Source organism: Rhinoderma darwinii, chromosome 2, assembly GCF_050947455.1.
Source record: "Rhinoderma darwinii isolate aRhiDar2 chromosome 2, aRhiDar2.hap1, whole genome shotgun sequence".
NCBI classification, from domain to species: domain Eukaryota; kingdom Metazoa; phylum Chordata; class Amphibia; order Anura; family Rhinodermatidae; genus Rhinoderma; species Rhinoderma darwinii.
This window is the reverse complement of record NC_134688.1, coordinates 398,527,193-398,550,872: the sequence shown is the minus strand read 5'-3', so window position 1 is coordinate 398,550,872 and position 23,680 is coordinate 398,527,193. Positions and strand designations below refer to the sequence as shown.

At 42.9% G+C, this 23,680-nt stretch overlaps 1 protein-coding gene across 2 annotated transcripts in view; it reads left to right on the top strand.

The window, feature by feature from the left end:
- The window catches only part of SH3KBP1 (SH3 domain containing kinase binding protein 1), a 337,971-nt gene that overhangs the window by 179,422 nt on the left and 134,869 nt on the right, over window positions 1–23,680 (top strand). For both annotated transcript variants that reach the window (XM_075854029.1, XM_075854030.1), the window contains one exon: window positions 21,829–21,955. In XM_075854029.1, the coding sequence (XP_075710144.1) occupies window positions 21,829–21,955 (127 nt within the window). The remainder of the gene's footprint in view (window positions 1–21,828; window positions 21,956–23,680) is intronic.

The following is a 23,680-nucleotide window of genomic DNA, read 5'->3' as shown; positions in this document are numbered from 1 at the left end:
GTGATGGGTGCAGACAAAAGCTAAAGATATAGTAGTATATTAAAGGGGTATTCTCAAAATCATAAATTATCACCTATTCATAGCATAGGTAAAAGATTTACGATCCCTGGGGGTCCCACCGCTGGGACTTCCCCGATCGTAAGAATGGGGGTCCCAAATCCCCAGATCCTTCTAACCGTTCTTCCCACAATGAGTAGGAGCTTGAATGGAGCAGCGGTCGAGCATGCACTGTCTATGAGAATGACGGAAACAGACGAGCGCTGTACTCTGCTGTTTCCATCAATGAAGTGGCAGCGTGCTTCCTCGACTGCCACTCCATTCAATGTCCTCCTCACTGCGGTTGTTCTATGAGGGGGATCTGGGGGTTCGGGGCCCCCATTCTTATAATCAGTGGGGGTCTAAGTGGTAGGACCCCCAGCGTTCACAAAATTATCACCTATCCTGTAGATAGGTGATCATTTATGAATTTAGGAATACCCCTTTGAGAAAAGTGTGCATAATTTTGGACCAACTTAGATTAAAATTCGATAAATATTGGTGTACTATTGCGGACATTCACATTCAGCAGTGATTATCTGATTCAGATGCTGATTCTCATGTGTGTACTTATAATAGTAATAGTATGCTTTGTTCTATCCCAATATTTGTGTAAATCACAACAAATTGAGTTTATTGTACTAAGCACTTTTCAAGCCTTTGTGTACCCTTGTGTATGTTTCCATGGAGTGTGCTCACAGACAAGGAATACATATATACACACACCAATCAGCCATAACATTAAAAAGACCTGCCTAATATTTTGTAGGTTTCTCTCATGCTGCCAAAACAGCTCTGACCTGTCAAGGCATGACTCCACAAAACCTCTGAAGGTGTCCTGTGGTGTCTGGCACCAATACGTTAGCAAGAGATCCTTTAAAGATGTTATCCAGATTTCAAAATTGATGGCCTATCCTTAGGATAAGGCTATCAGTATTAGATTGGTGGGGGGTCTGACTCTCAGCATCCCCGCTAATCAACTGTTTGAAGTGACGGTGGCGATCGTACAAGCACCACATCCTCTTCATTGTTTACATGGTTTCCTTCTCGTTCCTAGTTGTAGTGGCTGTGCAAGGTATTGCACCACTCTCCCATTCAGAGATTCAAGAGGCTCTGTCACCAGATTCTCAAATCCCTATCTCCTATTGCATGTGATCGGCGCTGCAATGTAGATAACAGTAACGTTATTTGTTTTTTTTAAACGTTTTTTGGCCAAGTTATGAGCTATTTTATATATATTCAAATGAGCTTTGAAATGGACAATTGGGCGTTTTTTTTTTCGTTATGTCCAACTGGGCGTGTATTGTGTTTTTAACTGGGCGTGTTTACGTGTATGACGCTGACCAATCAGTGACCAGTCAGCGTCATACACTCCTCTCCATTCATTTACACAGCAGCGATGTGCAGCCACATACACAGAGATTAACGTTAATCAAGTGTCCTGATAATTAATACACATGACCATCCAGCCTGGACGTCATGTGTATTCAGAATCCTGACACTCCTGACTCTTTTCTTTGAGATTTCCAGCAAGGGAAACAAAATCTCGTTTACCTCTGTAATCTCGCGAGATTACGCGTGGCTTGCTGGAATCTCACAGAAAAGATTCAGAAGTGTCAGGATTCTGAATACACATGACGTCCAGGCTGGAGGTCATGTGTATTCATTATCAGGACACTTGATTAACGTTAATCTCTGTGTATGTGGCTGCACATCGCTGCTGTGTAAATGAATGGAGAGGAGTGTATGACGCTGACTGGTCACTGATTGGTCAGCGTCATACACGTAAACACGCCCAGTTAAAAACACAATACACGCCCAGTTGGACATAATGAAAAAAAAACGCCCAGTTGTCCATTTCAAACTCCATTTGCATATATATAAAATAGCTCATAACTTGGCCAAAACTGAACGTTTAAAAAAAACAAAAAACGTTACTGTTATCTACATTGCAGCGCCGATCACATGCAATAGGAGATAGGGATTTGAGAATCTGGTGACAGAGCCTCTTTAACATTAACTACTTCAGCAATTTTTACCACAGCAACATTTCTGTGGGATCAGACAGACGGGCTAGCCTTTGCATTCCACACACCTCAATGAGCCTTGGGCGCCCATTACCATGTCGCTGGTTAACCAGTTGTTTTTCCTTGGACCACTTTTGGTAGTTACTAACCAACGGATATCAGGAACAACCCACATGACCTGCAATTTTGGAGATTCTCTGACCCAGTCATTTACCCTGATCAAAGTCGCTCCGATCCTTACACTTTCCTGCTTCCAACACATCAACTTAAAGAACTGACTAATATATCTTACCCCTTGACAGGCACCATTGTAATGAAATCATCAATGTTGTTCACTTCACCTGTCAGTGGTATAAATGTTATGCCTGATAGGTGTATATATTCCTTTTTAAACCATGGATGTGATCCAGGTAAACAAAAGATCACATGTAACAGTGGATTATTATTTCCAGATAATTCCATTTGAGTAATAGCCGCCTACAGGTTATACTTATGTGTCTGTGGTGAAATACAAAACCAAAAACTTCTATGTTTGTTAGGATTTTAGCAATTAAAAAATACATATTCCTTCAGTAGAAGAACTGAGACCACACATGATATATTGCTCCAGGGGAAGAATAAACATCTTTACTTTTATTCGCTTCCCTTTTATGTTAATTGTGACGGGTGGGAGTATATTGAGCGAAATTACTTTACTATTTTTATTCTTAGTGTGCCACATATGTAGGCGTTCACATGGAGTTGTGATGTGTGGGTTTTATGTCACTCACATGGAGACCTTTTCAATTGGCAATAATTAAGTAGAAACTAACTTATGTTAAACTTGCACAAAATGTATTTTAGAGGAAGCATATGACTTAGGCTCCCTTCACATATTTGCCTTCCGCGGGAGCTATACCTCGGGAGGACTCCTGACCTATATCACCGACGGAAGGCTTCAACGTATCCCACTTTATAGGCATACAGTGAAATACATCACACAAACTACCTGGGCAGGGCGTTACCTAAAGCGCTGCGTCAAGGGAAGCTCCTGACATCACTGTCCATATATGGACAGTGATTTCAGTAGCTACAATATCGGAATCCTCGGCCAGAGAGAGGAAGCACTCTGGCCAGGTAATCCGGCCCTTGTAAAGACCCTGACATCACTGTCCATATTGATGTCAAGAGCTTTTTAATGCTGGAGTTCCTGGCATCGCAAGCGTTCTAGCTATTGGACTCTGTCCATGGAGAAGCCCTTGACGTCACTGTCCATATATGGACAGTGATGTCAAGTGCTTTACGATGCCGGAGTCCCCAGCCAGAGCGCTTCTGATTGGGCATGCCGAGACTCTGGTCCTAGGAAAGCCTTTGACGTTACTGTCCATATATAGATAGTGATGTCAAGAGCTTTTTAATTCTGGAATTCCCAGTCAGAGCTTCGTAAGCATTCTGGCCGGGGACTCCATCTCTCAATAGCTTTACGATGTCGTAGTCCCCAGCCAGAGTGCTTCTGATTGGGCATGCCCAGACTCCGGTCCTAGGGAAGCCTTTGACGTTACTGTCCTTATATGAGCAGTGATGTAAAGTGCTTTTCAATGCTGGAGTTCCCAGTCAGAGAGTTGCGAGTGTTTTGGCCGGGGACTCTGACCCTGGGGAAGCTCTTGACTTGAACTTGAGCTACAATACCAGAGTTCCCAGCCAGAGCACTTCCGCGGGGACGCCGGAGACTCTGCAAGCCCTTGATATCACTTTCCATATATAGACAGTGTCAAGAGCTTTTCAATGCTGGAATTACCGGCCAGAGCATCGCAAGCATTCTGGCCAGAGACTCCAACCCTAGGAAAGCCCTTGACATCACTGTCCATATATGGACAGTGATGTCAAGAGCTTTATGATCTCTGAGTCCCAAGCCAGACCATCACCAACACTCTGGTTGAGGATTCCAGCCCTGAAATGGCCCCTTACCTCATTTTTCATATATGGACAGTGATGTCAATAGCTACAATACTGGCTGAGGAGCCATAGCGTCGGAAACGCTCTTGCTGGGTATTCGGCATACTTGGGAATCCCCTGACGTGCTTATATGAACAGTGATGTCAAGTGCTTTTCAATGCAGGAGTTACCAGTCAGAGAATTGCGAGCGTTTGGCTGGGGACTATGACCCTGGGGAAGCGCTTGTCGTCACTGTCCATATATTGACATTGTTTTCTTTTCTTAAAAACAAGTTTAACCACTTCCTGACTAAAGGCTTTACCCCCCATCCTGACCGGGCCCATTTTCATGTCTTAGCCATGTGCCAATTTAAAAGCAAATTGTTCTTCTATTACTCTTCTATTACTCTTCCAATCTACATGTATTTGGTCTTGTTTTTCTCAGAACATATTGTATAAAAAAATAATAGATATATTTTACTTTTAAAAAAATATAAAAGGAAAAACAGCAAATAAAAAAAAGATATTTGCATACGTAATATTAGGTGATGTTTTTTTTTACATCTGGTGCATGCCACTGGTAAACACACCTAAATACATATTTGGCAACTTCTGCCGTCTTTAACTATACCAAACATGTGTGTATGTCTTACACGCTGGGCACAAACTGGCTTTTGGAGAGCATATTTTCCAAAGCTGGTTTGCGGACACCATACGACCATTACAGATGTTGTGAAGAGCCAAAACACTGTCAACACCCGCAAAAGGACTCTTTTTGGAAATTAGACCCTCAAGGTATTCATTTAGCCCTATTTTAGCCCTCTATTTTTTTTCCAGACAATTCATTGACTGTCATGGAAAAAATTAAAACTGGTATTTTTTTCCCAAATATGTGAATTCAGGTGACCTTTTTTTTTATATCTGATGCATGCCACTGGGTTAACACCCCTGAATAAATACTTGACAACTTCTGCCGACTTCAACGATACCAAATATGTGTGCATTTCATACACGCTGGGCGCAAAGGTGGAGCTTACAATGAATGGTGCACAAACTGGCTTTTGGAGAGCAAATTTTCCAAAACTGGTTCCATAGCGAGCCTTATGCATGCGACCAGTGTCGCGGCCAAAGTCGCCGTGTAGCCCCAGCCTAAAAATGTATAATACATCTATACATATGATATGAAAGATAAAGAGAAAGGTAGATAGAAATAATAATAATCTTTATTCGTATAACACAAAAAATAAATAAATTGCAATTTAGATCTATCTATCTATCTATCTATCTATCTATCTATCTATCTATCTATCTATCTATCTATCTATCTATCTATTTCATATCTATCTATCTATCATCTATCTATCTATCTATCTATATCTATCTATGTAATATCTATCTATATATGTAATATCTATATATCTATCTCATATTTTTCTATCTATCTATCTATGCAGGGTCAGCGTCGGCAAGTGCCAGGGCCCACTACCCTTGGGGGGCCCACTCGTCCACCGGGTGCTGATGCTGCCGTCGTCACGGCATCACTGTCTATATATGGACAGTAATGTCAGGAGGAGAGAAGGAGTCCCAGGCAGAGCGCTAGCGGCTCTTCTCCGGGACACCATCTCTGGGGAAGCCCCTTACATCACTGTCCATATATGGAGAGTGATGCCAGGAGCAGAGGAGGAGTCCCAGACAGGGCGCTAGAAGCAGTGGCTTCCCCAGAGACGGAGTCCCTTAGAAGAGCCACTTCTTGCGCTCTGCCTGGGGCGCTTCTCTCCTCCTGACTTCACTGTCCATATATGGACAGTGATGTCAGGAGAGCTCCTTCTCTCCTCCTGACATCACTGTCCATATATGGACAGTGATGTCAGGAGGAAAAAAGACATCCCAGGCAGAGCGCTAGAAGCGGCTCTGCTCCGGGACTGTCTATGGGGAAGCCCCTGACATCACTGTCCATATATGGACAGTGTTGTCAGGAGCAGAGCAGTGTCCCAGGCAGAGTGCTAGTAGCGCTCTGCCCAGGACTTTGGCTCTGGGGTTGCCCCTGACATCACTAGCCGTATATGGACAGTGATGTCAGGGGAATTCCCTGAGCCAGAGTAATGGAGCAGAGCCTTTTCTAGCGCTCTGCCCGGGACTTCAGCTCTGCTCCGGACATTACTTTCCATATATGGACAGTGATGTAAGGAGGAAGAGCAGGAATCCCAGGCAGAGTGCTAGTAGTGCTCTGCCCGGGACTATGGCTCTGGGGTTTCCCCTGACAACACTGTCCATATATGGACAGTGACGTCAGGGGCTTCTCCTGAAGCGGAATCCCCAGACAGAGCGTCGGCAATGCTCTGGCTGGGGATTCCACACCTAGAGGGAACCCCAAAGGCACTACCTTCAGGGAGGGTGGCATTACCAGGGAGGGGGCTATGTGGCACTACCTGGGAGGAGGGGACTGTGTGGCACTACCTGAGAGGGGGCTAAGTCGCTCTACCTGTTAGGGGGGTGCTGTGTGGCACTACCTGGGAGGAGGGGGCTGTGTGGCACTACCTGGAAGGGGGACTGTATGGCACTATCTACAGAGGTCACTAAATTTATGGGGGTACAAACTGGGGACCTAACTTCTAGATGGCGGAATAAACAGGGCCTAACGTCTATATGGGGGCACAAAGTGACGTTTTCTGCCATTTTACTGCCGCCGTGAGTTCCCCCGCAAAGGGGCCTACTAAGTCTGTGTCACCCAAGGGCCCACATAAACCTGAAGCTGGCCCTGTATCTATGTCATTTCTGTTTATCTATCTATCTATCTATCTATCTATCTATCTATCTATCTATCTATCTATCTATCTCTCTATGAGATAGATAGATAGATAGATATAAATATATTTATTTTTTTATTATACACTGTTCTCCCTCTCCTGACAGCCTGCTAGGAGAGGGAGAAGTTAGAGGGGGGTGCCGCAAGGGGGTGCGGGGGATCGCCGCAAGGGGGGGGCGGGGATCGCTGCGAGGGGGGGCGGGGGTGCCACGACGATGGGAAAAGTATTTTGATCATTGTGACAGTTGTCACAATGATCACATGCCCAGAGACCTCACTGATTGGTCTCTGGGCAGAGCTCCGTTATATCAGCTGTCTAGAGACAGCTGTATCATGGATCTAAATACCGCTTCAGACCGGCAAACAGGCTATCTTTGCAGGACGTTCTGGAACGGCCCTGCAGAGTTAATAATGGACCGCCCGGACGTTTATAGTCAATGGGCGGTCCGGAAGTGGTTAAAGGTGTATAGCCAAAACCTCAATCCATTTGAGAATCTGTGGCATGACTTGAAGAATCTGTAAAATTCCCAGTGTCCAGATGTGCTAGCTAATGGAGACGTACCCCAAGAGACTTGCATCTGTAACTGCAGCAAAAGATGTCTCCACAAAGTATTGACTTTCAGAGGGTGAATACTTATGCACATTAAAGTTCTCTTTTGCACCTTCAAAGTGGTAGACATGTTGTGTAAATCAAATGGTACAAGCCCCCCAAAAAAAATCTATTTTAAAATGCAACAAAACAGGAAAAACACCAAGGAGGTAAATAATTTGGCAAAGCCCTGAATATAAATTGAGATTTAGAATAGTGGCATAATCTAATATTTCTAAATGGTGATTAACCCCTTAGTGACCACCAGTACGCCTTTTCACGTTGGTCACTAAGGGGCCTTAGGCTAGGCCGACGCCATTTCACGTTGGCCCAGCCTAAGTCCTGCACGGGTGTCCCGTGCAGGCTGGAGCCGGGGCTCTGTCTGATGACAGCTGGGCTCCTGCTCCAACACCCGCGATCGAAGTTTACTTCGATCGCGGCCGTTTAACCTGTTAAATGCCGCTGTCAATAGCGACCGCAGCATTTAACTTGTTTACAGAGGGAATGAGCTCCCCCTGTCACCCATCGCCGGCCCGCAAATGCAATCGCGGGTCTCTGATGGGGTGTCATGGCAGCCGGGGGCTTGATAAAAGCCCCAAGGTCTGCCCTGGACATATGCCTATTAGGACGCGCCGGACTCACGTCCTAATAGATTGCCTGTCAGATTTACACTGACAGGCAATAATGCTCTGGTATACGAAGTATACCAAAGCATTATAGTAGCGATCTGAAGATCGCACAGTAAAGTCCCCTAGTGGGACTAATAAAATAAGTAATAAATGTGAAATAAAGATTAATAATAAAAATGACAGTAAAAAAATAAATAAAACCACTTTAATAAAGTTAATATGTAATTTAAACCGCAAAATGAACACCGTAAAAAAAAACCGCAAAAAACAATGGCGAAATTGCAATTTTTTTCCATCGCCCCCAAAAAAAGTCATAATAAAAATGAATCAATAAGTCCCATGCACCCCAAAACCATACCAATCAAAAGTACGTCTCGTCCCGCAAAAAAAAATCCCAAAAAATCACTACATTGATGGAAAAATAAAAAAGTTACGGCTCTTAGAAAGCAACGATGCAAAAACAAATAATTTTTGTTCAAAAGTGTTTTTATTGTGCAAAAGTTGTAAAACATAAAAAAAACTCTACACATGTGGTATCGCCGTAATCATACCGACCCATAGAATAAAGGTAACATGTTATTTACGCCGCACACTGAACGGCGTCAATTTAAAAACGCATAGAACAATGGTGGAATTTCAGGTTTTTTTATATAATCCCCCCAAAAAAAGTTAATAAAAGTTAATAAAAAAATTATATTTACCCAAAAATGGTGCTATTAAAAAGTACAACTAATCCCGCAAAAAACAAGTCCTCATACAGCTATGTAGACGAAAAAATAAAAAAGTTATAGCTCTTTGAATGCGACTATAGAAAAACGAATAAAATAGCTTGGTCATTAGGGCCTAAAATGGGCTGGTCACTAAGGGGTTAAGTCCATTTGGGTAATACCATCTGTTCATAATCTGACATGAATGCTTAGGTGACTATGTTAATAACTGTACCAAGTCTAAAAGGATATATTGCACTAGTCCCAACTTCTCCCTTTCTGCCAGCAGCCACCCACTTACATTTAGACTATAAAAACAACCTGAAATCATTCTTCTGCAAGGAAATGTGACCTAAATATTTGTAGAGCTGCAATAATCTGTATTACAAAACATTCTGCTCCCACCCACGGATGCGCCTGATTCTTCTCTTATCAACAATAATATACAGTAATATAAAGTAAGAAGAAAGGATGCTTTAATCTGACAATCATTTCCTTTGCTATAATAAAGTGACCATCACGTTGCTTGTAATCAGTAACTTATAGGCTATGTTCACACGGGGTATTTTGCCTAGTTTTTTGACGCGGAAACCGCGTCGCAAAACTCGGCAGAAACGGCCCGAGAACGCCTCCCATTGATTTCAATGGGAGGCGTCTGCGTCTTTTTCCCGCGAGCAGTAAAACTGCCTCGCGGGAAAAAGAAGCGACATGCCCTATCTTCGGGCGCTTCCGCCTCCGACCTCCCATTGACTTCAATGGGAGGCAGGAGAAAGCGTATATCTCGCTGTTTTATGCCCGCGGCGCTCAATGGCAGAGGGCGAAAAACGGCGCGATAATTGCCGCGAAAATCGGCGTGCAGGGAGAGGAATATCTGCCTCAAAGTTCCAAACGGAATTTTGAGGCAGATATTCCTCCCCCAAAATACTCTGTGTGAACATAGCCATATATATAGTGTAAGGTTGTCAGAATTGTTTCAAATAAGGATGCAATCTCCATCATGTTTTCCCATGAAGGACTTTTATGACATATCCACAGGATATGTCAGAAATGTCAGATAGATGTGGGCCCCACCTCTAGGACCTGGACCTATCTCTAGAACGGGGGCCCCTAAACCCCATTCTAGCCTTTGATGCTAACGCTGTCTTTCGGCCACTTCCTGAGTTTATGGTCGGGAGTTACGGAAACAGCGCAGCTCGCTGAGCTATGCCATTTTCATAACTCCTATACTAGTGAATGGCAGTTACGGAAACAGCTTAGCATGCGAGCTACGCTGTTTCCGGAATTAACAGTCAGTTCTATGGGACTTACGGAAACCTCGTAGCTCAGTGAGTTATGCTGTTTGCATAACTCCCGATCATAAAGTCAGGAAGTGGCCGGTAGGCAGCGAGAGCAGAAAAAGCTAGAATGGGGTTTAGGGGACCTCAATCTAGAGATAGGTGCGGGTCCCAGAGGTGGCACCTGCATCTATCTGACATTTATGACATATCCTGTGGATATGTCATAAATTTCCTTCATGGGAAAACCCCTTTAACCCTTCTGGTAAGTCATTAATCAATTTTTTCTATAAGGCAGAAGTGTTGATTTTTGTTTGAACTATTATATTAGTATTGAATATAAAATAATAAATGCTAAAAAATTAAAATGGCTTATGCATATCTTATTACCATGACTTCATATTCGTAAGGTTAATGATTCTATTTAATTGTTCAGATATTAACAAACTGCTTTAGATTTTAGTTGATCTGTACCTTCTAAATCATCTGGCTGTGGCAAAGGCCTCCAACCTGTGGCTCTGATGCTACATGCACAGGTTGCAGAATTTTATGTGGAAAATACACATAAAAACCGCAGATAAACTCAGGTTATTCTGCTAATAAACCCGAAATTTAAAGGGCTTTTCCGGAGTGAAGGAAAATTGATGGCCTGTCGCTGCATTCTCTTCATTCCCTTTACTGCTTAATATTGCCAAACACCGACATGTTTGTAGCAGCACTCATAGCATTACAGCCTTCATTTAAGGGAGAGAAGGTCAGAGAGGGAGACTTTGGGTCATCTTGTTGATTTCTCTTATCCTAGTGTGGCTAAGGAGGATTCAATGTAACTGGGTTCCCTGAGGCTCTCTAAGGTAGATAAGGATAGGAGGAGATGCTTAGGTCTTTTTTTGTATTGCGGTAGAGAGGAACATTTTTCCCAAAAGTGTCCCCTCAAGTTGGGCCTAGAAATCAATGGGGAGGTTCTTCTGGGCGTACTTAATTTTTCTCCCAAAAATATTGTATTTTTGCCCTCTAAGATTGAATGGGAAGGCATATCTTTGCATATGCAGGTCTTGTTGATTCTGGTGCTGCAGAAGATTTTCTAGATTTTGATTTGACCAAAAAGTTGGGTATTATCTCTGTACCTCTAGAGAAACCCGCCTAAATGTTATTTGTTCCTAGTAACCTTAGACCTGCTGTTCTTTTAGAGTGTCATAGTTGCAAGTTGGCGGGTCATCCAGGTATCCCTAAGATGTTTAAGACCTTGTCTCAATCTGTTTGGTGGCAAGATATGAGGAGAGATGTGGAAAGTTTGTTGGGGAATGTGAGATCTGTGCTCGCAATAAGACATCTAACGCATTACCTTTTGGTCAGTTAAAATCTTTGCTCACTCTCAGGAAACATTTGGGTTGTTGTAGATAGGTTCAGTAAAATTAACCATTTTATACCCTTGTCTGGCTTGCCCTCTGCTGAAAGTTTGCTACTCTCTTTGTTCAACAAGCAGTGCGACTTCATGGCATTCCTGGAAAATATTGTATTTGACAGGGGTTCACAGTTTGTGGGTAGATTTTGGAAGGCCTTTTCTGCAAATTTAGGTATTGATTTGGGTTTCTACACCGCCTATCATCCAAAGATTGATGGTCAGACTGAGAGAGTGAACCAGACATTAGAGCAATATCTTCGGTGTAGGGATGCATTGAAACTTCGATACTGTTTCGATACCATGCACCCTCAAACGTTTTGATACCGTTATTTCATGTATTTCGATACTAAGCTGTACCGCTGCACAGCTTAGCATTGTAACACATGAATGTATGAGAGCGGGGCTGCGGCTGTGTGATACAGACATTGCCCTGCTCCTGAGTCAAGTTTGCGCGGTCAGCATGAGGTGATGCGACCAGCGCTGCACTAATGAGCAGTGACACTGAAGACAGAACATGGCGGTCGCACTGCAAAACACCCTTATGTTCAGTCTTCAGAGCCTGCGCTCATTAGTGCAGCGCCGGCCGCATCACTTTATGCTGACCGCGCACGCACTTGTTGTCAGGAGCGGGGCAATGGCTGTATTACGCAGCCGCAGCCCCACTCTAACAGCGGAGATAAGAGAACCCTCACATCTACGCCGCTATTCCCCTGAATGCTGCGATCAAAGCTGACCGCTATATTCAAGAGGAAAATGAGATGTGGAGATGCCCCTTGGATCGCTTCCCTGTGACACGATTGAGGGACATACCATATATGGGCAGACAGCCCAGGGTCAATTGAAGGACCCCAGGGCTGTCTTACCATATTTCCTGTTTTTAGGGCATTCTTAGGTATGTCCTAACAACTGCCTGTGTACTATCCGTACACAGGCTAATGTACTGGCATATAGATATATGCCAGTACATTAAAGTTGAAAAATAAAAAAGTAAAAACATAATGTTAAATTAAAAAAATACGCATACACATTTTTTACAATAAACATTAAAATAAGTCTCAATACATAAAATATACACATATACGGTATTGTTGCGGCTGTAATAAACTGCACAACAAATTTTTTGCATCATTTATGATGTGTACGCTATAAAAAAATAAAATAAAAACTTCTTTCTTTCACTTATTAATGAAAGGCCCCATGTGTGATGAATTTAACCTCCATGTGCCTCACATTAATAGTAATTAACCCCATCATGTACTTTACACATTAACTCAGTGTTGTCCATTATGACTGAGAAACATGATGGGGCTAATTACTATTAATGTGACGCACATTTAAAATTCATCACACCTCGTGCCTCACATCAGAAAATAGAAGAACTTATTTTGGGGGGCGCACTGCAAAACACCCCCATGTTCAGTCTTGAGTGCCTGCGCTCATTAGTGCAGCGCCGGCCGCATCACCTCATGCTAACCGCGCTCGCACTTGTTGTCAGGAGCGGGGCAATGGCTGTATTACACAGCCACAGCCCCGCTCTAACGGCGGAAATGAGAGAAACCTCTCATCTTCGCCGCTATTCCCCTGAATGCTGCGATCAAAGCTGACCGCAGCATTCAAGGGGAAAATGAGAAGATGAGATGCCCCTTGGATCGCTTCCCTGTGACGCGATTGAGGGACATACCATATATGGGCAGACAGCCCAGGGTCAATTGAAGGACCCCATATTTCCTGTTGTTAGGGCATACTTAGGTATGTCCTAACAACTGCCTGTGTACTATCCGTACACAGGTTAATGTACTGGCATATACATCTATGCCAGTACATTAAAGTTTAAAAATAAAAAAGTAAAAACATAGTGTTAAATAAAAAAAATACACCTACACATTTTTTACAATAAACATTAAAATAAGTCTCAATACAGAAATGATACACATATTCGGTATTGCCTCGGCCGTAATAGCCTGCACAACAATTTTTTTGCGGCATTTATGATGTGTACACTATAAAAAAAAAACTAAAAAAAACTTCTTTCACTTATTAATGTCAGGCAGAAGCCTAGCTAGGTTCCCCTGCACCCGGGGCAAAGATTCAGGTTAGCGCCCCTCCCCCCAATATCTCCTTCCCCCTCACCATGTTTGCTTTCTCTACCAATCAACGAGGTGTAATTTTTTTTCCACTATTTTTTTAATGTAACTCGAGCATAAAACCATTTCTACATTTTACAAGCGATATAGTTATATAAGGGAGTTAACATAAAAATAAATTAAAGAGGCCACACACAGCCCTCTGTAGATAGCGCCACACACAGCCCCCTGTAGATAGCGCCACACACAGCCCCCCTCTTGTATATAACGCCACACAACCTCCTATAGATAGCTCCACACACAGCCCCCCCTGTAGTTCACGCCAAACAGCCCCCCCTTGTAGATAGCGCCACACAGCCCCCCCTTGTAGATAGCGCCACACAGATCGCCCCCTTGTAAACAGCGCCACACACAGCCCACCTTGTAGATATCGCCAAACACAGTACCCCTTTTAAATAGCGCTACACACAGCCCCTTTCTTGTAGATAGTGCCACACACAGTCCCTCTCTTGTAGGTAGCGCCACACAGCCCCCTTGTATATAGCGCCACACCCCCCTTGTAGATAGTGCCTCACACAGCCCCTCTCTTGTAGATAGTGCCACACACAGCCCCTCTCTTGTAGATAGTGGCACACACATCCCCCTGCTGTAGATAGAGCCACATACAGCCCCATGTTGTAGATAGCGCCACACACAGCCCCCCCCTTGTAAACAGCGCCACACAGCCCCCTTGTAGATAGCAGCACCCCCCCTTGTAAATAGCGCCACACTCCCCCCTTTGTATATAGTGCCACACACAGCCCACTGCCGCGCTTGTAAATAGCGCCACAGTCCCTCCTTGTAAATAGCGCCGCACTCTTCCCTTGTAAATAGCGCCGCACTCTTCCCTTGTAAATAGCGCCACACTCCCCCCCTCTTGTAAATAGCGCCACACTCCCCCCTCTTGTAAATAGCGCCACACTCCCCCCCTCTTGTTAATAGCGCCACACTCCCCCCCCTCTTGTAAATAGCGCCACACTCCCCCCCTTTCTACTTGGCACCACACGCTAAACATAGTAGAGAGCGGTAGCCTACCGCTACCACTCTTCACTCTGCCTGACATGGCTAGCCGGAAGAGCCGAGGAGGGCATGCGGCGCAGGCAGCGGCGGAGTTCCTTCTGACTGGTCAGTGACAGCCCGGGAATGGACCAGTCCAGTCACCTGACCTGAATCCTTTGACCCCATGTCACTGGCGTGAGGTCACGTGACAGGTCAGGTGACTGGACTCGTCCACTCCCGGGCCGCCACAGACCTCATTCAGAACGCCACCGCATGAACTATTTGCTCTTTCTAATGCTGACCGCTGCTGCAGGTGTCCAACATACAGGGCGCCTAACAGCAGCGATCAGCTGCTCTGCGCCCCCCCATCCCTACCACCTAGTTGCACCCAGGGCACATGCCCAGCCTGCCCCCCCTAGCTACGCCCCTGATGTAAGGCACCAGGTGTGATGAATTTAACCTCCATGTGCCTCACATTATCAGTAATTAACCCCATCATGTACTTTACACATTAACCCAGTGTTGTCCATTATGACTGAGAAACATGATGGGGTTCATTACTATTAATGTGAGGCACATTCAATATTCATCACACCTCGTGCCTCACATCAGAAAATAGAAGAACTTTTTTTTTTATTACTGTTGGCAAAGTATCGTTTTGGTTTAAAAAAAAATCACAATTCTACACAAAGTATCGGTATCGAAGTCCAAATTCTGGTATAGTGACAACCCTACTTCGATTGGGTCCAGTTTTTGCCATGTGCAGAGTTGGTTATAACAATTAGTTTCATGCATCCACTAATGTCTCTCTGTCTTTCTGTAATAATGGATTTCATCCCAAGGCATCTTCATTTACTGGCAGTGTGGGTTTTGACATTCCATTGCACAGACTGAGGATTAAGATCCATGGCGCTTTGGGCTCAACTGATCTTCATGCTAAATTAAAGTTTGATTACCACCACAGACCACATAAGTTGAAAGTAGGAGATAGAGTGTGGTTGTCCAGCAAAAAAATTAGATTAAGACAGCCATGTGGCAAGTTGGGGCTTGGATTTATTGGTCCTTTTAAGATTTTAAGACAAATTAATCCAGTTTCCTTTATGTTGGATTTGCTAAAAGTGTGACAATACCCAAGACTTTTCATTGTTCTCAGTTTAAGCCTGTGTCTACTGTCAGAAGGGCGATCCGTAGACCTCCTCCTGTTTTGGTCCATGGTCAGCCTGAGTATGTGGTCCAGAAGATGCTTGATTCTAAGTGGCATGGCAGACAACTCCATGTTTGTTTGTACTGTGGGACCTGTTGGTCCTCTGAGAGATCTAGTTTTTCAATAGTGGTATTTATGTGTATCCTGAGATCAGTAGTTTGTCTGCTTTTCATGTGTGTTTGGTCTGCTGCCAAGCTGTTGTCTTACCCTGCTGTTGGATAGTATTCAGATAGGGTCAGTGAGTGCTGTTAATTATTGTCCACTGTTTATTCATCTGTTAACTGCTTGCATGCTATTCATCTGCCATCCACTTCATTTATGCATTGTCTCCATCTTCTACTACCTTCAGTATTCGGTTCCGCACATACACTGGAGAGTTACTTGTGCCTTTTCTTTGCTGTCAGTAATGATGCAAGCTTCACCTATGTGATATAGATTGTCTGGTATTGTGGTTTTGAGCACCACCAGCGGCGTAACATCAGGTTTTTTAAATCCTATTTTAAACACCCTATCACATACATTAGTTGTCAACATTTAAAAAAATTAAATAATTATATGGACGCTTTAGTTATCCTGTTAAAGAGGTTCTCCGTTTTTAATAAATTAATTATTATTTTTTGTATAATTAAGTTATACAATTTTCGAATATCATTTTTTTAATTCCTCATGGTTTTCAGAATCTCTGCTTGTTGTTATCCAGTAGGAACATTTATTGTTTACTTCCAGTGGAAACAATTCTGTCTATGGTCATGTGCTGGGATTGTTCAAAGACAGAGCACTGATACACATACTGTAATCAGTGCTGCACCTGTGTGATCATCACATGACCATGGACAGAATTGTTTCCACTAGAAGTAAACAATTAATATTCCTACTGATTAACAACCAGCAGACATCATTGAAACCATGAGTAATAAATACAGATGGTATATTAGAACATCATATAGCTTTTAAGTATACAAAAAATAACATTAATTTGCTGAAAGTGGACTACCCCTTTAATTACAGTAAAGAGGGAGTACAGTATATACAATAAGGACAATATACAGGAAATTTAGAGAGAGCTTGAGTCTTGATATTCATATATTCATGCAATATATTCATGTTTGGCCTCCAGCCGCTGATTGACACATTTCTTCCTATGCACAGTAAGAAATGTGTCAGTCAGCGACTTGTGGGCGGGAAGAGCGTGAATATGTCAAAATCTTTATATTTGTGGCGCGCCGAACGCGTGCCACAAGTATAAAGTGACAATTCTCCAAAAGTAGTATGTATCAGTCCAGTGTATTAATGAGGAGAGCATTAACCCCAGCCTCTCACCAGTGGCTGACCACTGCTATATATCTACAAGTAAACACGTAGTCTATCAGTCACTGGTGAGGGGACAGAAGCCCTTAAATAGGGCAAATGGTGATAGATCTGCTTTAAGGATTTTACATCACATCATAATTAAAGTAAGCACCAGAACCTGTTATTCAGGATATTTCAAGGGGTCCCAACTCGTGACCTACTTTTTTGATAGTACTTATGTGACCTTCTGATTTATGAACATGGAGCACCTCTTTTAAAGGTTTATTCCCAACATAGAGTTCAATGTTCAAATCCCTAGAAATGTAAAAATAAACATCTTTCTAAATACCTTCTATTTTCTGTAGTGCAGCGTTTGTAAGATATTCCCTCCTCTGAAGCACATGTCATTAGTTTAGTTGTGCCGGTCGTTTCTGTTGAAAGACCACCACCGCCGTTTCCTGCATTCTGTGGCATTTCTACCTTTTCTCCTCTCTCTTCTATAGCGTGAGCGCGTATTACCAATGCGTGTGCACCGTCTTGCCGGCATACCTCTTATCAGACACCACACACTGCGCTTGCTCCCCCCATGTTATCTCTATATTGTAATATAGAGATAATTTTGTGAACCTTTTGGAACAAGCACATTGTGTTGGCTCTGTAAGTACCATCCTAAATTTACTTATATTTGTTTAATTATATATTTTTTTAATCATTGAAGCGCTTGGTGGGGGCATTCTGTAAGAGAGCGATGCTGCTATAAATGCTGTATAATAGCAGTCTCAGGTGCGTACACATACACCAATGCAGCATTATGGGTTTTTTTCAGAGCCACTTGCTGGTGAAGTGTGATAGAAAAACACATACTTAGTAAAAAAAAAAAGAACATTTTAGATTGAAATTGATGAAATAAAAAATACAATTTGACTGTCAAAAATATTTTTTAGGGGAATATTATTATATATTAATATTTATGGATTTCGATGGTGTGGTTTAGAGCCCACCAACCAAAGTACATTTTTGCAATTCTCCATAGTATATATATAAAGAAAAAATAGATCCGGAGTTTGTATATAAAATATAACTTTTACTGTATTTTCATATAAAATCTTAAGAAAAATGTTCACATGAACATATAGTGCATACATGTGTCAAGTAGTGATGCATAGTGGATTTTTGAATTTGTTTATTGCATATATCCACTATGGTTGATTAGTCAGATCAGACAGCAATTCATACGTGGTTTAATAATAGAAGAGTATTCACCGGGATTTAATTGAATGTTTCCCTTGTATTTCTCTTGTACAAATACTAATGAAGTACTTAAAGATCAGGGGTCAATACCCCCTTACCCATTCAGATGCTAGATGTCATCCGTATTTGAGTTGATGTAAGGGGACCGGCGAACCTCTCTTAATGTTGAAATACCTCCCAACGGAGGCACGTCCTAATTGATTGCCTGTCAGATTTACACTGACAGGCAATAATGCTCTGGTATACTAAGTATACCAAAGCATTATAGCAGCGATTTGAAGATTGCTATTTTTTTCCATTGCCCCCCCAAAAAGTCATAATGAAAATCAATCAATAAGTCCCATGTACCCCAAAACAGTACCAATCAAAACTACGTCTTGTCCCGCAAAAAACAAGCCCAAAAAATCACTACATTAATGGAAAAATAAAAAAATTACGGCTCTTGGAAAGCGACGATGCAAAAACAAATAACTTTAGTTCAAAAGTGTTTTTATTGTGCAAAAGTCGTAAAAAACATAAAAAACCTCTACATATGTGGTATCGTCATAATCGTACTTACCCATAGAATAAAGGTTATGTGTTATTTATGCCGCACAGTGAACGGCATCAATTTAAAACGCATAGAACAATGGTAGAATTTCAAGGTTTTTTTCTAACCCTCCCCCAAAAAAAGTTAATAAAAGTTAATCAAAAAATTATATGTACCCTAAAATGGTGCCATTAAAAGTACAACTAATCCCGCAAAAAACAATTCCTCATACAGCTATGTAGACGGAAAAATAAAAAGTTATAGCTCTTTGAATGCGACTATAGAAAAACTAACAAAATAGCTTGGTCATTAGGGCCTAAAATAGGCTGGTCACTAAGGGATTAAATTTGGCTCAATTTGGGAATAACCCCTTAATTTAGTTTAAGGGGTTATTTCATGTATAAAGGTCTGTTTTATTTGTAAATAAAACAAGCAATGATGTATGTGCAGATTACTGATGGAAAGTTCAGCATATGATGATTTTAATGATAGTTGTTAGAGGAATATTTAGGCACTGAGAAATTTAAAGGAACCCTCAAACAGCCATGATTAAGGACGTCTAACACGTCTGAAACGCGTAGGCTTCACGACTGGACCGACACACACTCCTTCCTGCACACTAGGACTCCATACCTATGGACCTTTTAATTTGATACTAGTAAACTTGGAACAAGATTCCGTTTTACCTCTCTACAACGCTGGACTCAACCTTCTGCCTTTGTCTGCCTGAACCCTTAAATGGTTATATCATATTTATTAGCTTTTTTCCCCCTGAAATAAATTGAGAGAACTGTTTAAAAGCAGAACTAAAAAAGGATAATGTTGATGGTTTCTTTAAATTAGGTGACTACCAAAACACATTTTTGAAGCATCATCTTTATTTATATTGTGCTAATGGAACCTCTTAGGAAAACACACACATTCGTTCAGTTTACATTATTTTTGTATCTACTCAGTGTTCTTTGGCAGCTGTCATATTCTCTCAGCTGTAAATGTTACATAATATTTTTTATTGCGTGCACAATATGCTATCAATTTTGTACATGTCAGAAAGACAATATTAGAGAAACCAGAAGCTCTGTTTTATGGGCCTTAAATTTCATTTTGTACCAATAACATCTGTGATAACTTTCACATTTCCAATTGAGCAAAAGTAATATGTTTTATGAATTATTTGTCATTGCCTGTGTAAAAGCAGTAGCAATTCCCTGAAACGAGATCTGTAAAACAGTGCTTCATTGAACAGTGTCATCATTATAATATGTGAAAATAGCAATATGTCGAGGGCTAGGTGGACATCTAGTTTTGAAGAAATAAGGAAACCACTGGAGGAGATAACGTTTTAGAATCTTATTCACAGATCACAACAATTTATATCTGGCAGTACCTTAACAAAAACCTCACGTTATATCGCCAACATATTCCTAGTGTAATGACGGGGTAGGGAGACAGACAGGTGAGCCCTAATCTACCCGCCACTCAGTCCCTGCCTACTTGCAACGACCCGTCCTAGGCGACGGGGTACAACTGGGCGACGGTCCCTACGCTCAGTAAGTGCACGACAGACAAACAGACAAGGGTACACAGAAGCTAGGGAAACGGGGCAGCTGCCCACGGAGACACCGTGAGCAACGAGAGTAGTGAACGAGCCGAGTCAAACCAGGAGTGCACGAGGTACAAAACACTGAGCAGGAGAGTGGTCAGTAAGCCAAGGTCAATAGCAAGCAGAGGATCAGTAGTTCAAGCAGCAGCAGCAGAGCCAGGAAACAAGCAGAGCAGAATCACAGGCAAAGGAGGAACAGGAAAGGCAGGTATAAATAGGCAGTGGGCGGGAGCTAGCTCCATCTGGCCAGGCTGTGATAGGCTCTCCCACTCCTAAGCCTGCCATCCTGAGTGGTGGAAGATGGAGTCAGTCTCACAGACATAGGAGCAGGTGCAGACTGATTACCCACGGGCGTCGACACAGAAGCTGTGTCTGGCAGATCCTTTACACCTAGTGTATAATTACGAAAAATACTACCTAATGGACTAGCATTTTTAGGCTGTGAATCTAAAATGTGTTTGATGCTTCTGGTCAGTAGCGGAAAGTGTCAGGTCAGATTTAGACAACACAAAAAAAGTTATTTGCAGTTACTGCAGATCCTGTACTCATGAAATGGAGAATATGCATAGGTAATAAAGAAGATATTGTAAACCCAAATGAGCAAACACTATCCCTTTTTAATGAAGAAAAAAGTAATTAAATTGTAACGGGAAGGGAGTGGGTGTGACTCCTTTTTTTGCTTGCACTTGATTGAATCAATGCTCCATATATGGACAGCGACGTCAGGGGCTATTCCAGGGCCGGAAAGCCCTGGCCAGAGCGTGGCTGAGGACTCCGGCATTGTAGCTCCTGACATAACTGTCTATATATGGACATTGACGTCAGGGGCTTCTCCAGGGCCGGAATCCCCGGCAGAGCCATGTGATGGCATTGAAAAGATCTTGGCATCACTGTTCTTAAAGGGCTTCCCCAGTGACGGAGTCCCTGGCCAGAGTGCATGTAATGCTCAGCCCTGGGGTTCAGACCCTGGGGTAGCTCCTGAAGTCACTGTCCATATATGGACAGTGACTTCAGTAGTGTCCACACGGCCAGTGCCCAGGTGACGTATCCCACTGTATGCCATACAGTCGGATACATTTTCCTTCTATCGGTGGTACACGTCCTCCCTCCAATAAAAGGCCAGTACACAATGTGAAGAGGGCCTTATATGATCATCTATGTTTTCCTCTAATCTTTGCTGAATGTAGAAAGGAGGGTATAGGGGACAGAATTACTTCTTTATGCTTCATGCCTCATCAGTACCACCACATGCATTCAATTAATTATCTGAACACCAGTATTTCAGTGACAGTAAAGAATGATTTTAAAGTAGTACTTTTAGCTACAGCTTTCATGGTATTGTATGCAGTTTCAACAGACATATTTGGACTTTATACATAATATAAGTGTGGATAAATTCTAATTTACAGTAAACGCTAATATTTTACTGTTTGTTGTTTTACGAAGGTGGAAGAAGGCTGGTGGGAAGGATTTGTCAATGGAAAGGCTGGCATGTTCCCTTCCAATTTTATTAAAGAGCTTGTGACTGAAACTGAAATTGGAGGAAATTTTGAAGAACACCAGATAAAGCAAGGTAAGATATTGTTGAGTCTGATATAATTACTAGGAAGGTTTATTTTAAACACAGTATTTGCTTTTTAAAACACCAGAAATTATGCAACAAATTATTTTTTGCTACGAGCTCCGTCCCGACGCTTACTTCAACTATGCTTGTAGCAGACGTGACGCACGTCTGCTACAAGTACCGCCCACCACTTCCCACTAGAAGAGCCTCACGGAGGGGGAAGGGCCATTAACGCTGGGCAGGGTAAGTATTTTTTCTATAATTTGTTAGCAATTGTGTGAGAACTGGAGCCAGGGGAATCCGGGGAGTTGTGGTTCTCTCCTCTTATACCTTTTCTACCCCCCTTCCTGTAAATGTTCACCTGATATCACATAACAGTCTGAATAACAGCCTGGACATGCTGGGAGTTGTAGTTCTCTCCTCTTATACCTCCTCCCGGTAATGTCCTCTGATATCCCATAATAACAGCCTGGACATGCTGGGAGTTGTATTTCTTTCCTCTTATACTTCTTTATTTATTCCTTCCCCAGAAGTAAGCAGATTTTCTGTCTGTGATGGTCACTTTACTGGAGGGGCTTATGGTCACTTTACTAGAGGGGCTGATGGTCATTTTACTGTGAGTGGGAGGCTGATGGTCATTTTACGGGGGGGGGGGGGCACTGATGGTTATTTTACTGGGGGTGGACTGAAGCTTATGGTCACTTTACTGGAGGGCTTATAGTCTCTTTACTGGGGGTGATGGTCATTTTACTGTGAGTGGGGGGGCTGATGGTCACTTTACTGGGGGGGCTGAGGCTGATGGTCACTTTACTGGGGGGGCAGAGGCTGATGGTCACTTTACTGGAGGGGGCTTATGGTCTCTTTACTGGGATGGCTGAGGCTGATGGTCACTTTACTGGGGGGCTAAGGCTAATGGTCCCTTTACTGGAGGGGGCTTATGGTCTCTTTACTGGGGGTCTGAAACTGATGGTCACTTTACTGGGGGGCTGATGCTATTCATTCAGTTTTCACACATATAATATTATATTCACTACACCGCTCTTTCTCCCGCTCAGATAGTTTTATCCAACTCAGACTACATATCCTGGCAGGCTTCACTATTACAGTACGTCACGTGCGTCGTGACGTCAATATGCAGGCCCCTAGTGACATGTACGTGCCCAGCAATCCAGGATCTACATGTCATGACGCTGATGCATGGCGTCAGCAGGTCACAGGCCTCACTCCAGGAGAGGACGCAGCCTCTACTGCTGCTCACCGCCTCCCACTGATCTCTCCCTGCCCCCTCCCGCCCTATTTAACCCAAATGCAGCCACGCTCTCCCATTCCATTAGGAGCGTTTGGCAGACGCCTATACGTCATACTCTACTCTTGCTTCTTTCAAGTCGCTTATGCACGTGTTGTAAACCCTTTTCCTACATGAGAAACAATATATGGAAACTATATATGTATGAATAAATATGCAATTTGATCAGCAAGAATATTTTCCTCTTTTGTGGATAGCACCACACCTCATTTAAGGCCTCATTCACACGGCCGTGGCCGTAATCACGGGCCGGGATTGCGGGCACGGTCGGCCGCCGCAGGCCACGGACAACCGCCTGGATTTTCGTTTACTTTGTATGGGAGTATGGCCCGTAAAAAGCAAAAGATAGGACATGTTCTATGTTTTGCAGTACACTTCTACGGCACGGACACCTATCCGTAGCGTTACGGAAAGGTGTCCCCGGCCAA